General features: G+C 39.1%; 1 protein-coding gene across 5 annotated transcripts in view; it reads right to left on the reverse strand.

The window, feature by feature from the left end:
- SPG11 (SPG11 vesicle trafficking associated, spatacsin) overlaps positions 1 to 16,293 on the reverse strand; it is a 79,036-nt gene that overhangs the window by 33,275 nt on the left and 29,468 nt on the right. For all 5 annotated transcript variants that reach the window (XM_078151380.1, XM_021009216.2, XM_021009217.1 and 2 more), the window contains 6 exons: positions 14,023 to 14,226; positions 11,688 to 11,794; positions 9,470 to 9,615; positions 8,209 to 8,370; positions 7,007 to 7,073; positions 1,291 to 1,456 (listed from right to left, as the gene is read on the reverse strand). In XM_078151380.1, coding sequence (XP_078007506.1) covers positions 1,291 to 1,456; positions 7,007 to 7,073; positions 8,209 to 8,370; positions 9,470 to 9,615; positions 11,688 to 11,794; positions 14,023 to 14,226 — 852 coding nt within the window. The remainder of the gene's footprint in view (positions 1 to 1,290; positions 1,457 to 7,006; positions 7,074 to 8,208; positions 8,371 to 9,469; positions 9,616 to 11,687; positions 11,795 to 14,022; positions 14,227 to 16,293) is intronic.

Here is a 16,293-nt window from a genome sequence, read left to right on the forward strand (position 1 = left end):
AAGTTCCATACAATTCACAGCACACCTTTTGAAATCTACTGATCTAATGTAAGCACACAGAGGGTTCTCAGTGGCGTCTAAGATGGAAGGCAGTATGGTACAATGGAAAGAAGACTGGCTTCAGAGTCAAATGACTGGGGTTCAAATCCCAGGCCTGCCACTTCATGACCTAGGAAAGTCATTTAACTCACCGGGCCTCAGTTCATTTATCTATAAAATCAGAAGCGTGGCAGGACTAGGCTAAACGAGGTCCTTTCCAGCCCTAAATGCACACTCCTGTGGCTGCCAATCCTAGGCCATCACTGATATCCTTCAGTTGTCTTTCAGTCGTGTCTGACTCTTTGTGATCTCATTTTTGTTTCCCATGGCAAAGACGCTAGAATGGTGTGCCATTTCCTTCTCCAGCTCATTTTACAAATAAGGAACTGAGACAAACAGAGTTAAATGACTTGCCCAGGGTCACACAGCTAGTAAGTGTCTGAACTCACAAAGTTGTGTCTTTCTGACTCCAGGCCCAGCACTCTATCCACTTCACCAACCAGCAGCTGCCAGCCATAGTACCAGTAAGAATAGCTGGTCTTTAGCATTTTGCCCACTTCATTTGCTTGCAACTGTCTTCTGAATGTCTTAAGGAGTTCCTCTAAACCCAATAGCCTGTCATCTCTTCCTTCAACAACAGGAGAAACAAGAGTCAGCACCCTTATATTCGACGACTGAAAAACTGCTGATCCTTGGTCCAAGATCACGTTTGTATGTTAAAGCCATAAAGAAGACTGATGTCGGGGCAGCGAGGTGGCGCAGTGGATAGAGCACCAGCCCTGAGTCAGGACGACTTGAGTTCAAATGCAAACTCACACACTTAACACTCACTAGCCATGTGACCCTGGGCAAGGCACTTAGCTGCCTAGCAAAAAAAAAAGACTGATACTGAAATCTATTAGGAAGTTTCTTTCTTTCCTTCCTTCCTTCCTTGGCAATGGGGTTAAGTGACTTGCCCAGGGTCACACAGCTAGTACGTGTCAAGTCTCTGGTCTGAGACCAGATTTGAACTCAGGTCGTCCTGACTCCAGAGCCGGTGCTCTATCCACTGCGCCACCTAGCTGGCCCGGCAGTTTATTTCAAAAGTCATTTTCTATGGTGTCCCATAATTATCTCCAAGTAATACTCCCAATTCTACGCTCCACAGATATGAACCTCAAAATCTATAATCTTTATGTTCCACTGCAATCCCCTTAAATAACTCTTTTGATATTTAACAAGCTCACTTCCTATTGCTTTACAAATACTCACAGTTGCTTTGGAGACTTGCTCTTGACTAATTCCTGAACAAGAAAAGTACCAAATGCAAATGATGGTCGTCCATGATGTAAATAATAAGCAAAATTCAGACGTTCCATTATAGCATATTTGTTTACAAGCTCAGGGCTAGAGAAATGAGGAAGATCACTTGAGGAATCTGAAAAAGATGAGAAGAAATACTAAAGTTAATAAATCCTCACTTGAAAGGAGCAATTGTCTTAGAGGAAAAGAATGTTAATATCTCATATTTTTCCTGTGCTTTGTCAAATATTTAAACTACTGACTCAGATCTCAGTCTATTAGGAATAAGCATCTCACAAACAACTTTTCTTAGCTAGGATTCTATTCTAGGATCTTGGGGTGGTATTTTTTTCACAGTACGATAAGCTCTGTTACAGGACCTCAAAACATAGTCCTCTTAGGGCAACTAGGTGGTGCAGTGGATAGAGCACCAGCCCTGGAGTCAGAAGAATCTGAGTTCAAATCCGGCCTCAGACACATAACACTCACTAGAAGTGTGACTCTGGGCAAGTCACTTAACCCCAATTGTCTCACCTCCCCCCCACCAAAATAGATAGATAGATAGATAGATAGATAGATAGATAGATATAGTACTCTTCAAACCGCAACTAAAATTTTAAATTGGTTTTTAAAATATCAACTTAACTACAACATTCTATTTTTTATGAAGACTCATGGCCTAGGAAGAACAGCTCTGATTCATGTTTTAAAGTCGTCAATAAGATGGGACTGTGGCGGTTCAGCACAAATAAAAAGCTCCAAAGAAGCCACTTCCCAAAGCCTAAGCCTATTCCCTGTAACTAGGTGTGCACCAGCTGAAGTCAGTTGTAGAATGGTATCTTATAAAGAGGTCATTTAACTCCACAGTAACTATGTCCTAAACTGGCCAAATCCAGCACCTTGATCTGTACTCAGAAATGTATAGGCAATCACAACAAATGTCAAGAAGACCATAATAAGGATGCTGCCAGACAGGCATCAAGAATAGCTTCAAACACTAGGAGGGAGTAGAAGAGAGCAGCAGAGAACAGCTCATTGTGGACAAACAGCAAAGAAAAGTGGAGCAGAGAGAACAGAGCAACAGAGGATCTCGGTTTAGCAGAGAAAGTGTCCCTCCCAAAGACATACTTGGAGGTCCTCAGTGGCTCTACAACAGCAGAAGCACGAGTTGCTGCAAGTAGCTGGATGTGAATTCGCACGTGCTCCTTATGTTTGTGTCCCCTATATATGCTCCCTGGTCACCTATGTTCCCTACACATGTACCCCTCCAGGAACGTTCTCTGATCGCAAGTGTCCCTGCATGTATCTTCCCCCTCACCAGGGAGCTGATAACTTGCTGCAGAGTGTATCCCTTGCATATATGGGAGGGGATAATATTTCTTGTAACTTATTTCACTATATGTGATTAAATGACTTTGGGGAAAAAAAAGATAGATTCAAATAATAAATATTTGCATATGTAAATAATAATTTACATTTCTATAACAATTTAAATTGTACAAAATGCTTTCCTCACAAAACATTACTGAGTTTAGTGGTCCAAATACTATTATCCCCATTTTACAGATGAAGATACTAAGGGTGAGAGAAGTTAATTGACTTGTCCTGGGGTATAAATATGAATGAGAAGATTACAAAGAAAGAGCTAACAGAGGGAGTTCAAATTTCTGTACTCATACTGTGACATCATATCCAGGCCATATGCTAGTGTAACGTCTCAGTTATCATAGCTGAGTAACCTAAAATATCAAAGCGAGAAATATATGTATATAAGTATGTATGTGTGTGCGCGCCCACACACATACATCTCTAGGCAGAGGAGAAAGACTTTTCAGGGAACAAACAACAATGAAAACAGCCCTGAAGCAGCACCAAGATAAAGACTATGCACGGTGCCATGTAAATGATCAGAATTCTGTGTGAGAAGGCTGAAGAAGTATGGAAAGGCAGTATGAGAAGTATGAAAGAGAAAAACAGGGAACAAAGGGAGAAGAAAGAAAAAGCGGAAAGTGGAGTAGAAAGAGTCCAGCCATCACCAAAGGGAGAGAACAGAAGAAGCAGCTGAGAGCATGACTGGGCAGAGAACAGCCACTGACAAGGAGACAGACAAAAACAAGACTGCTGTGACCTCATAAGCAAAGACTCCTCTTCCTGCAGCATATCTGTTCAATGGTAGAAATATCAGAAGCTCCAGAGACTGATACCAGGCCAACCAGAGAACCATGGCTTTGGAGCCTGGGGGCCACAGATTCCTAGAATGACACAGTCTCCAGGTCAAGCCGCATCACACAGTAGAGGCATGTCAAATAAAGAGAGTTCATCACTCTTGTTTGGGAAGTTAAATGGAGAAGGGGGAGAAAACACCTAAGTCTTAACACCACTGAGTGACACAGTACGCATATTAGCATACAGTTTCAAAACAGAACTAGTTATATGATAGGAACCACCATGAAATAGGGATCCCAAACTTTCTCTAAGAAACAGGACAGGTTTGCATATCTCTAACTCAATGTTCCCTGAAAGGCAAAAGATTTTTGTAATCAAAGGTATCTGACTAAGCCATATGTACTTTCTGATAGGTGTATCCAGCACAATACACTGCATATTGTAGGATCAAAGAATTTTAGAAATGGGACCTGGGAGATAATCTAGCTTAATTTTATAGATGAAGAACCTGAAGCTCTAAAGGAAGAAGTGACTTGCCCATGATTACAAAGCCAGTAAGTAGTGGAGCTTCTGCAATAATTCTGAGGAAAGACAATGTTTGATTAATCAAAGTTATGCTACATTCATTGCCTTGGAAATCATTTGTGCAGCTATGCATATACTTTGCCTTTATTAGAAACATATAAATGATTTCCTCATCTGTCAAATGAGAGGAATCCTCTTCATAATGATGAAAGATGAGCTAGACAGTGCCTTAAAGTTTATGAAGCACCCGACATGTTATCTTATTTGATCCTCACAACAACGCTGGCAGGGAGATGCCATTCTTATCTATTCTCTCCATTTTACAGTTTACAGAGGCTGGGAGAGGTGAAATGATTTGTCCATGGGTCACACACAGCTAGTAAGAGTCTAAGTCAGGATTCCAACTCAGATCTTCCTGAATTCAAGGCCGCTGGCTCTACCACTTACGACACTTAGATGAGCTCTAAAAGCCCCTCCAGCTCTAAATCTGGCTCCCACGACCAAGGAACACACCAGGAACTTTAAAAAAGTTCCAAGGTATCTCCTAGGCCTTTTAACTCTCTGATCCAACACCATATGCATCTACAACTATAGTGATATACACACAGCTCAGTATAATGACTAATGTTTATACCAAGAAACAAAAGTAATCAGGAACAGACCAAGCTAAGTAATGATCAGTATACTCTATTATTCCTCCACAGGGCATGGAAGTGATTCCATGCTCGAGAAGGCTGTGCTAAGTGGACACACAAGCCTTGGGTGTCCTACTGAGATGGAAGCCTTCAAAAGACAAGTCTGATGATGAACTGCATACCCACCATCTAAAATCTGGGCTAGCTAACTTCAAGAAAGTGCATCAGAAGGTAAGTCCCAGGGGATGAATTATTTTTCTGGTCACAGCAATTCATGAAGATCATCTACTCTGGCACAGAGGCACTTAATGTGCATCAGGGAAAGGAGTACACAACTTAATGAAACCACTTGTATTTTGCAATACTGATACAAATTTTGTTTAGTGAGGTAAGAAATCTCATAATAATGTTACAGATTTTCATCAAAATATGATTCAATAAACTCAGCATTTCAGTCACGTAGAAAACCCAGTTCTTTGAATTTCACTCCTGGAGACTGAGAGGTTGCATAGGCTACTGGACCAGGAGCTGGCCTTGGAGTTAAGAATACTTGAATACAAGGTCCCCCTCAAACACAGACTGACTTCATCAACTCTCGGCCGGTCATTTAACTTCCAGGTGTACCAGTCAACTCCCTACAAATGCAAATACAGAGAAGGTGCTGACCTGCACTGGGACAGGGAGTTTTCTGCACCAGTGAAATCACAGGTCCAGTTCCCATCCTCGTCCTCCATGCTGTCTGATAACCGACTGGTTACCGTATTCAGTTTGTACATATGCACTGACAGCAGCCTAGCTAAGGATTAACTTGCAGCCTCAAATATTAGGTAATACATGGGTGATGCAGTGGAAAAAGTACTGGACAGGGGAATCAAGAGTCCAAGGTTCTAATCTTGGCTCTGCTATTCATCAGCTGGGTAGTTTTGGGCAAGTCACTTAAATCCTCAAAGCCTCAATGTTTTCTTTTGTAACAAGAAAGCTAGAGGGAAAGCAAGAAAAACCCACGTGAGCCAAAACTAGGACCAGCAAGGAGCTGGCCTGGCACAAATGGGATCTTAGCAACAATGCCGAATCTCGTCTGGTGCACAGGATTTTGTATATGTCCTACACTTCCCACAGCGGACAGAGGTGGGACTGCCTTTTTGCTGTCAAGATGTCAGATGAGCTCCATCATCTCAAACTAAGACTGAATCTAATGTGAGACTGTAAGTTTCTTGAGGGCAAAAGCCACATCTTACTTATTTTCGTACCTCTCAGCATCTAACAAGGGTTTTAAACACAGCAGACACTCAATTAATATCTGATAAATTAAAGTAACCAAGAGGCCTGGAAGATGGAAGATTGGAGCAGAGTCTACCACCTCATTCCAGATTCTATTTCCCTAATACTTGTGGGCCTACAAGACACACTGCCATGATCTTCTGGAAGAACCTGATTTTAGGGGTCTGACAGGTGGATCATTAAATATTTAGGCTGGGGGTGAGGGGTGCAAGGTGGGGAAGAGAGTCCACTCTCAATTTGTAAGCAGCCTTTTGACTTTGGTCTGGGAGACAGGAATCCTATACTCCTGGCTTATCTCTGCCAATAACACAGTGCATGACTTTGAGCAAATCACTTAACCTCTGTTAAGCTTTGGGAGCATGGACAATTTTATTTTTGCCTTTAGATCTCTAGTGCTTCACATGAAATAGGTGTTTAATAAACATTCGCTGAACTTGTTGAACTGGGCCTCAGTGTCCTTATCTAGACAGCATGAGGGGGTGAGACTAGAGGTCTCTAAAGTATATTCTAGCACTAACAGACTATGATTCTGTATTTAAAAATGGAACTTACTACCAATGGGAGAAATGGAAAAGATAACAGAAGAAAAGCAGGAAGAGAAGAGTAGAGTTCAGGGAATCCCCAGGAAAAGGAGAAGTTTTTATGGCCTAACGGAACTTACACTCTCTACTTCCCCTGATCTCCACAGACGAAAGTGACCTTTTTCTTCTCGAGTTTTCCTAGTGTCCCCTAACTAAACTGCTCATTTACCCATCAAATTCTTCTACTTTATATCATATGTAGTTATTTACATTCTTTATCTCCATTTGAGTTTCCTGAGAATAGCCCTGTGCTGCTTTTCATCCTGTATCCCCAAGACCTAGAACATAAGGGCTTGCAGATAGTAGTACTAAATAAATATTTGCTGAACTGAACTTACAAAACGTTTTCACAACTCAGTCAACTGCAGGGTATTTTTTTCTATACGACTGAATTTCTTCTTGGGAAAAAAAAATTCATGGGAAATCAGGATGGCCTTTACAGAAAGTCATGCTAGAATTAATCACATCAGAATATGTCTGCTGCCTGTATCAACTTACCTGCAATGGCAAGAGTATTAGTGGCCTGCCAGCCAAACAGTCTGGTGGGATCAAAGGGAGACAAGGACTGAAATGGAGACAAATGGACAAATGAGAGAAAATTAAAAAGAAACAAATTCCAAAACAATACAAACACAACATTTTACAAAAGAACTTCAGGCACAAGCTGCTTCCCTAATACTAGAGTAATTTAAAACTCTTCTCTATGAGTACTTCAAGAGTTTTTTAGCCATTACCAGTACTTTACTTTTCAATACTATTTCATTCAATAGCACATAAACTCTTCAAGGAGCAGCAACTATTTTTTCTGTCTATGAATGCTCAGTGCCTTATACAAACCAGGTATTTAATGCCTGTGGAATTGAATTCAAGGGAATTAATTTAGACGTTGAAACACTAAGGCAAGAGGCATCTAATTCTCAGAAAAAGTAATCGAATTATCATGATTTCCTAAAGGAATGTAGTTCAAAAAACAGCATTAAGCACATTTTTATTTTGTTTTCATAACCAAGTGATGAAAATTTCCCTTCCCAAAATACTAAGAAATATGACCAAATGTAGAGAAATGTGGCCAAGGCAAGATGGTGCAATAAGAAAGTGAAACAATAGCTAATTAAGGGCAACCAATCTAGAAAATGTGTGAGAGTAAGATGCAGCTTCTGAGGGAAATTTGTCCAGGAAGAATGAAAAGACTGACCTATAGAAGGGGAACTTGAAAAAGAAACCAGGGGAGCAAAGAACGACTCTCTGAGGCTACAGAAAGAATAACTTTGATCTGAAACCAAAGTGTGGACCTGGGTGAAGGGAGCAAGCCAGCAAAGGGGAGAATGAAACAGGGACACTGCCTGTGAAAGCCTATATATTAAAACAAATCAACCTATTTTAAGCAGGGAGATTCGACACTAATCACTTACCCAACCTGTATAGTTTCCTAGATTTCTCACACTGTAGCAAAAATCAATTTTTGTTCCCTAACCAGCTAAAAGGGCATATGGACAGTTGCAGACACAGTGAAACAAGGAGTATCACAGAAAAATAGAGGGGAAAGGTCGTGGTCCCAAGAATCTGATCAAAAGAAGGGAAAGGCCCACTTCCTTAAAGAAGAACCACAGAAAACAACCAGTGGCAGAATGATGGGGAGTATCTTAATTAAGCTGGGTTTGCCAATGGCCATGAGAAGACAGGCTATTCTAATTACATACCTGAATAAGGTGGTACAGGGTAACATCATGGGGCAGCATACTACGGACAACGTACTGTGGAAAGAGCGTAGCTCTGAGCTTGGGGTAAGGAGTTAAGGCCATCTTTAGTAGCTGGGGATCCACCTTCCCCAAAGAGGTTTCCCCTTCTTCTTTCTGAACAACCTGAGTATAAATGAAAACAAATAATGGTACTTGCATTACCACCCCTTCCTTCCCTTCTTAAAATGTTCAAATATCTTTCAGAATTCTTGTGAAACAATATTAGTTTAGAAACAAACATTAGAGTATGCTATGGAGGCAATACAACATGGTGAAAATAGCATTGGACTGCAGTCAGGAGATATGGTTCTGAACCAAGATCTGCCATTAACTAGCTGTGTGGCCTTGGGCAAGTCATGTAACCTCTTTCTGGGTGTTAGTTACCTCACCTACAAAATGAGGACATGCCGATCATCTTTAAGTTCTACGATTCTTTACTATGACTTTAATTTCTGGCAGGTGGTAGAGCCAAAAATTAAAAAATAAGTTAGCAACTGATGATACAGAAAGGCAGTCTGGCCCTGGGGACAGAGAGCCAGCACTGGAATCAGAAAGGCCCAGGTTCAAGTTCTATCTCACACACAAACTAACTGTGTGACCCTGAGCAAGGCACTTAACTCTTGGTGGTCCAAGCAGCTCTCAGATTTTAAAGTACAGATGAGTTATCAATCTGTACCTGTGGGGAAACAAACAAACAAACAAGACCCTGTAGCTAAATAACCAAATAACCCATGTAAAATTTAGGCAAAATTCAGAATTTTTGAAGTGATATGTTTTAACACTGTAAAAGTTTTCTCTAGCTATTCACCATTTCCCCAAAGCAGACTGGGTAAATCCCCTTTGGTCATTAACAAGAGTTTCCAAAAGCAACAGTAACTGTGGTTCCCCATACCCCACACATAAACTATCTAAGCCTGGGGTAAGGAGTTAATGCCACAGAAAAAGTACCAGTTAACTCTCAAACCACAAAGCTTAAAAAGATTATCAGAAAACAAAATAAAGGAAAAGAAAAATCACCAAATAACACACATTATCTCTTTCAACCTAGAAAATGAAATTAGAAAACAAATTTATCAAATTTTGTGCTATATAACCTACAAAGATACTTAAAAGTCTGTGTATTTGAGTTTTCCCATTCTACTGGGGACCAGAGAAGCCAAGATATTTTTATTAGACCTAAGCTTGTTCTCAATATGCACTGGTGACAATAATATCCAATTACCTGGCTGAGGCCTCCAGAAGCATACACTGTTGTAGCAAGTGCCAAGAGGGTATGTCCTTCCAACAGCATACTGCTCACGCTGGCTTGGTTACTGGGAATCAGTATCTGAGCATTAGCGAGACTGGCGTGGAAAATCAGTTTCGGATCTGGAAGAAAGAACATGTTTTTCCCTTTAAGAAGTAACTATCCTGGCAACAATGACAAAAGATGCTAACAGCCAATGCTGAAGGGGTTGTGGGAAGATAGGCACACTAGTGTTGTGGATTGTTGGTAGAACTATGAATTAGTACAACCACTTTGGAAAGCAATTTAGAATTATGCAAATAAAGTGACTAAAAGGTCCATACCCTTTGACCCAGAGATGCTACTACTAGATATATATTCCCAGGAAATCACTGATAAAAAACAAAGTCCCTCTATACACTTTTAGCAGCACTTTTTCTGTAGCAAAGAACTAGAAACCAAGCAGATGGCCCATTGCATAGGGAATAGCTAAACAAATTGTGGTATATGAATATAATGGAATGGTATTGTGCTGTAAGAAAAAAACATATATGAAGACTATAGAAAGATTTAAATGAACTGATGCCGAGAGAAGTAAGCTGAGCTATGAATGTGTATATCTGTATACATGCAAACAATGTAAATAGAGCTACAACTACAAAATAAGCAAAAGTGAGGGCTGCAAAGTTACAAAGAATAAGTCAGTGTGGCCCCCAAAGAAGAGACATGAAAAGTCACCTCTTTTGCAAAGGTGACAGGTTGAGAGATGTGAAATACTGCTTCATAATGCACTCATTCAGTATGTTGTAATCAGAATGTTTTGCAACTTTGGGATTAAAAAAATAGAGAAAACACCAAGTACCACTACCACTGTATTAAATCAATACAAAATGGTTTTTTCCTTTTTCTTTCTCTATTTCTTTGTAAAATATTCTTTGTTATGTGGCTCTTCAGGAGAGGGGAAGAGAAGGGCTACATTTCACTTTGTATTTTCTCCTAAATTCTAATTTGGAATAGTTTCTTCTTTGAAAAAAAAAATGTATAGCTACCTTTTGTTTTTAAGTCGCTTGGATTTAAAAACAAATGTCACTAAAAATTATTTTCTTAAATAAGAAACCATCAAAAAAGAAATAAAAAAGAAACGATCCTAAACTAGGAAATAGGTGAAAATAATTTTTTTAAAAAGCAAAATGATTAAAAAAAAAACAACCTCTCCTTCTTAACAGGTTTATACATCAGCACAGAGAACTCTATTGAAAAAGAAAGTTTACTGCAGATTTCTTCTGGGCATATGGCCTCCCAGACCATTCCCTTTGCTGAATCTTTGGAATGACACCAGATAAACATGTTCTTTGTCATCAGTACAATTACAAAGCCTAAGGTTACCTAGGTTATAAACACTATGGATTTCTTCCTGCCACAACTTAAGTCCCCAAAATGATCACAAATAGTTGAATCCCTCCAAACGCTGACTAGATCATCCTTTATATGGATCAGAGGTATTATGTGCTGAAGCAGAGGAAAGAAGAGATGGCTCCTCTTTTTTGAGTAAAGACACTCTACACTCAAAAATAACTGATGCCTCATAGGTTTTATAATTAAAAAAAAAAGAGGAAGAATAAGAAGAGTACAGAGAGAACAGGTTACTTTAGAGACAGAAAAAACACCAACTCTGCTGCACAATAGCCGAGTTTCTTTCTGCTAGCGAATAGATGAACACTTTTTGGTCTTCTAAACAGAAACAACCTGCATCCTACACAAGGCTGAGCCCTGAAGGCTGATGAGTTTGCCTTTAGTCAAATGAGCTCAATAGTAAAGGAAATCACTGCAGAGGTTTGTAGTAGAGGATTACAGATATGGAATATTACACACACTGTCAGACAAGGTCAATATGTTAATTTTGTACAAGTGCTTTTTTTTTTCCTTTAAAAAAAATCCATTGATATCTGTTGTTTTCAAACACCTTAGTTTCTGTATGTCTCTCTCCTCTTCCATATTCAGAGAGAAAAGAAGAAACAGGAGGGGAAGAGAAGAGAAAAGAAAGGAAAATAATCTCCTTAAAAAATTTTGTTAAAAGGGATGGCTCTTGGGGAGAGAAGGAAGACAAATATATGTGGAAATGAAGGTGATGAAAAAACAAAGGTATCAACACAAATAAGATAAATATTTTTAAAGCAAAGGATCTCCAAAGTCTTCCTGTTTAACAGACTCCTACCTGCCAGATTACTGGAAACTTGTCGACACCGAACCAAAAATTCGAACCAAGGATAAGTTTCATGCAATTCTTTTTTCTCCAAAAGGGGACAATTCAAAGGATTAAGGCTAAAAATAAAAATGACAATGATTAGCATGATGTACATGTGTGATGTATTACAGAGACATATGCTCAGATAATATGTTGGAAAAGGAACTCTACATATTACCTCCACTGTATTCAACTGTGTTTTACACATACCTCATACTCTATAAATATTCAAAATCAACAGCTAGATAATCCCCAAGACATACAAATGAGAAGAATGGAGAAATATCAGGAGTCTTAGGGAATTCAAAATATTATATAGTCACCCCAAATCAAAAAGGAAATTTTATCACTGAAAAAATGACACTCTACACTCAAAAACACCTTAGGCTTCACTGGTCTCATAGCAAAAAACCAAAACTCATAAGTTCAAAATTTGATTGACATAATTAATAAGAAACCCTTTCAGTGTCCTTTCTCAATTTTTCTTTTTTTTTAAGCAATTAGGGTTAAGTGACTTGCCCAGGGTCACACAGCTAGTAAGGGTCAAGTGTTTGGTCTGAGGGCAGATTTGAACTCAGGTCCTCCTGACTTCAGAGCTGGTGCTCTATCCACTGCGCCACCTAGCTGCCCCTCCTTTCTCAATTTTTAAAAGAAGACTGAAGAGTCCAAGACCAGGACTGACTCCTGAAAAAAAATCACATTTCGGTTTTCTTACCAGCAATTAAGAAAAAGTCCTCTAAGTAAGCCTTACTGCTATGTACCACAAATATACTAGACTGCTCTAACATTAGGACAACACTATACAAAGAGTTAAAACAATAAAATAAGTGGGTATGCTCTATTGGTTCGATATCAATCTTTGCTCACCATGGATACATGGCTCTCTGCAAATGAAACCTTTATACTAATAGGAATTTATAGAAGTATAAAATAAAATTCCTGGCAAAGCTAACACAATACATCTCCTAGGACCTGTTTAACGTTTATTTACTTAAAAGAGCAGAAAGTACTGGAATTCAGCTTAGCCTTTAGAAGTCTTCCTCTCAATGCTGGAGATGTGGGAAAATTGGAACACTAATGCATTGTTGATGGAATTGTGAAATGATCCAACCGTTTTGGAGAACAATTTGGAACTATGCCCAAAGGGCTAAAAAAATGTGCATGCCCTTTGATCCAGCAATAGCACTTCTAGGGCTATATCCCAAAGAGATCATACAAACGGGAAAAGGACCCACATGTACAAAAATATTCATAGCAGCTCTTTTTGTGGTGGCAAAGAATTGGAAATTGAGAGGATGCCCATCAGTTGGGGAATGGCTGAGCAAGTTGTGGTACATGAACATAATGGAATACTATTGTGCTATAAGAAATGATGAACAGGCTGTCTTCAGAAAAACCTGGAAAGACTTCTATGGTCTGATGCTGAGTGAAATGAGCAGAACCAACAGAATGTCGTACACAATAACAGACACACTGTGCAATGACTAATATTGATAAACTTAACCCTTCTCAGCAATACAAGGATCTAAGACATCCCCAGAGGCCTTGTGGTGGAAAATGCTATCCACATCCAAAGAAAGAACTATGGAAGTTGAATTGCTATCATTTTTTTTCTCTTCTATTGAGTTTTGGTTCCTCTTTCTAATGGTTCCTCCTATTGGTTTTAATTTTTACTTACAACTTCACTAATGTGAAAATACGTTTAATAGGAATGTAAATATATAGCCTATATGAGATTGTGTGCCGTCTTGGGGAGGGGGGTGGGGAGGAAGGGGGAGAAAATTTTTAAACTCAAAAGCATATAGAAGTAATTGTTGACAAATCAAAATAAATTAATAAATTTTTTTTAAAAAGTCTTCCTCTCTCTTTTTTTTTTTGGGTGAGGCAATCTGGTTTAAGTGACTTGCCCAGAGTCACACAGCTAATGAGTGTTATGTGTCTGAGGCCGGATTTCACCTCAGGTCCTCCTGAATCCAGGGCCAGTGCTCTATCCACTGTGCCACCTAGCTGCCCCTCTCTCTCCTTTTAAAAAAAATCTAATTTTTTAGATACTTTCTTTAATTTTTAGTTCTAACTTTTCTTTAAGGGGTTAACAGAAATATTTCTTACAAAATCAGTACTAGCAAAAACTGTCTGTTAAGCTTATCTGTGCGTGGCACTATGCTAAATGTAGTAGAAATAAATGGAAAACCACTTTAAGAATATCAACATCTCCTAAATGAAGAGTTAACATTTCCAGAAAGTCAGTTGATGCCGAAGGAAGCATTAAGAAATGCTGCAGGACAGACCAATTACTAGTACTCACTTGTAATAATCAAGGTAGACATAGAGCAGATGCTGCAGACTGTGCTCTAAACAGTATAAAAGAAAGCATGCATGGAAATCCAAACCATCTCGAGATGCATAGTTTTGAACAGGAAGTGGATCTTGCATTACGCCCCCAATACGGCTTAGTCTTAGGAGCAAGAGTTCAAAGTCTTCTAGTTCAGATGTTAGGAAAATTCCATTTCTACAAAGCGAAAGAGGATCAATATGATGACAAATTAAAAAGTGTTTAGACCATATCACACTGAACAAGTTTAAAGCATTTAAAAACAGGTATTAAGAAACAAAAGCTGCCAATAAGCAGTACTACTGTATGTACAGTCTAAGCAATTTCTAAGTAGCCAGACTCTGATATGGAGCTGGATGGAGAGCCCCCACAGCTGACCCATCAGTACATGGATCTTGGATAGTCACTGAAAATGGATAGTGAATTGGGCTTGCAGAGCTGCAGAGAAGGAAGAAAGAGGACCAGATCGCCTCAGGGAAACTGTGCAGTACTTTTAACAATCCTAAGCTTCTCCCACAAAGGCTTATCTTTTTAACAGCAATATTCTCTCAGTGATGTTATATGGTTTTGGGTCATGAGATATCACAGATACCCAAAAATTAAAAGGACCCATGGTGAAGCACATAATAGGCACCAATGGAAAATTTTGCAGAAGTGGACAAGGGGATATCATCAGAAAGATGAACAAAAAGGATGAAGTGGTTACATGTCAAGAGGGAGGAATCACTGATGAAGATAGCCCATATGTTCCACCAGTATTTTTTTCTTCTTCTTCTTTTTCTTTTTGTGAGGCAATCAGGATTTAGTGACTTGCCCAGGGTCACACAGTTAGTAAGCGTCAAGTGTCTGAGGTAGGATTTGAACTCAGGTCCTCCTGACTCCAAGGCTAGAGCTCTATCCATTGTGCCACCTAGCTGCCCCTCCACTAGTATTTTTACCAATGTTAAGAGATCCAGAGAAGGGTCTCAGAACATCGGGTACACTTGTTTAGAAGAATTTCATGAAGAAATGCATCCACATTCAATTCAGATGATCCTTCAACATTTAGTAAAGAGGATGGAAAGGCAGGTAGGGCAATGAAAGAGAAGCAGAAGACAAGAGCATGCCTGGGTTCTATTGAGCACTCAGACACTAACCTGCTGTGGGACCCTGGCTGAGCTACAGCTTCTTTAGACCTCGGTTTCCTTTTCCTTAAATGAACTGATACAGAGTGAAGTATGAGGATGGCACCTCCCCTACACCTACTACATAATATAGGGATAAAGTATACTACCATTCTACAACATATACATGTGAAACTGCTTTGAAAAAGTTAAACAAATTCCCTTAGGACCAGAGGACTGAAGATTAACAGCTGGAAGCACCTTAGAAGTCATCTAGTCTAACCCCTTCGATGTACAGATAATGAAGCCGAGGCCCAGAGAGCCTGTGAAGTGACTGAGCCACAGTCACACTGATAAATCACTGGCGTCCTGGATTCAAATCCAGATGCTTGAACTCCAAATCCTATATTCTTTCCACTGTATCACACAATTTATCTGCTTTACAATGAAAGAAAAATTTTACATTTTATATTTTAATCCACAATTTTATTGGCTTGTTTTTTTTCAGTACTTCTGGATTTCAGAGTCAAGTGTCAATGTTCCCTGCTTAGAGCTGACATCACAAAGTGGGCAGACTAGATCACTTTGGGGAACTACAGCGCTTCTAAAGAATTCTGAGCTTCTTCCTCAAACGAAGGTCTATTTTTTTTAAACAAAACATTCTCCCAGTAATGACACAGGGTACTCCAAATGACCTAGGAGGCACACGCTAACTAAACTATTCAGCTTTACCAAATTCCTCACTTCTGTTATTTTATACACCAACTCTGTTTTTATTTCATTTTAGTTACACAGTATACCAATAATATAGAAAAGAATGAAAGAAATTTGAGTTCACAATACAGGGGAGTAAAATCAGGAATCTTGACCTCAACTTAACCACACAGTCCAGGAACATCTCTCTATGAAATCTTGTAGAATCCTCTCAGAAAAAAACTACATCCAAACTTTGAGAGGATATCAATTACAACATTATTACAAATATATCATGAACTGGACTCACATAATGCTTTTTTTTTTTTACTACAAGTAAAACCTTAGTTTTATGACAGGGTAATTTTTAATTTTTAATGTAATTAAATTGTAATTTTTAATGCATTTTGTTCTATGATAACTGACAATAGGACATACAGCATTACTG

The sequence above is a fragment of the Phascolarctos cinereus genome, unplaced genomic scaffold, assembly GCF_003287225.1.
Source record: "Phascolarctos cinereus isolate Bilbo 61053 unplaced genomic scaffold, phaCin_HiC Scaffold_3;HRSCAF=262, whole genome shotgun sequence".
NCBI lineage: Eukaryota > Metazoa > Chordata > Mammalia > Diprotodontia > Phascolarctidae > Phascolarctos > Phascolarctos cinereus.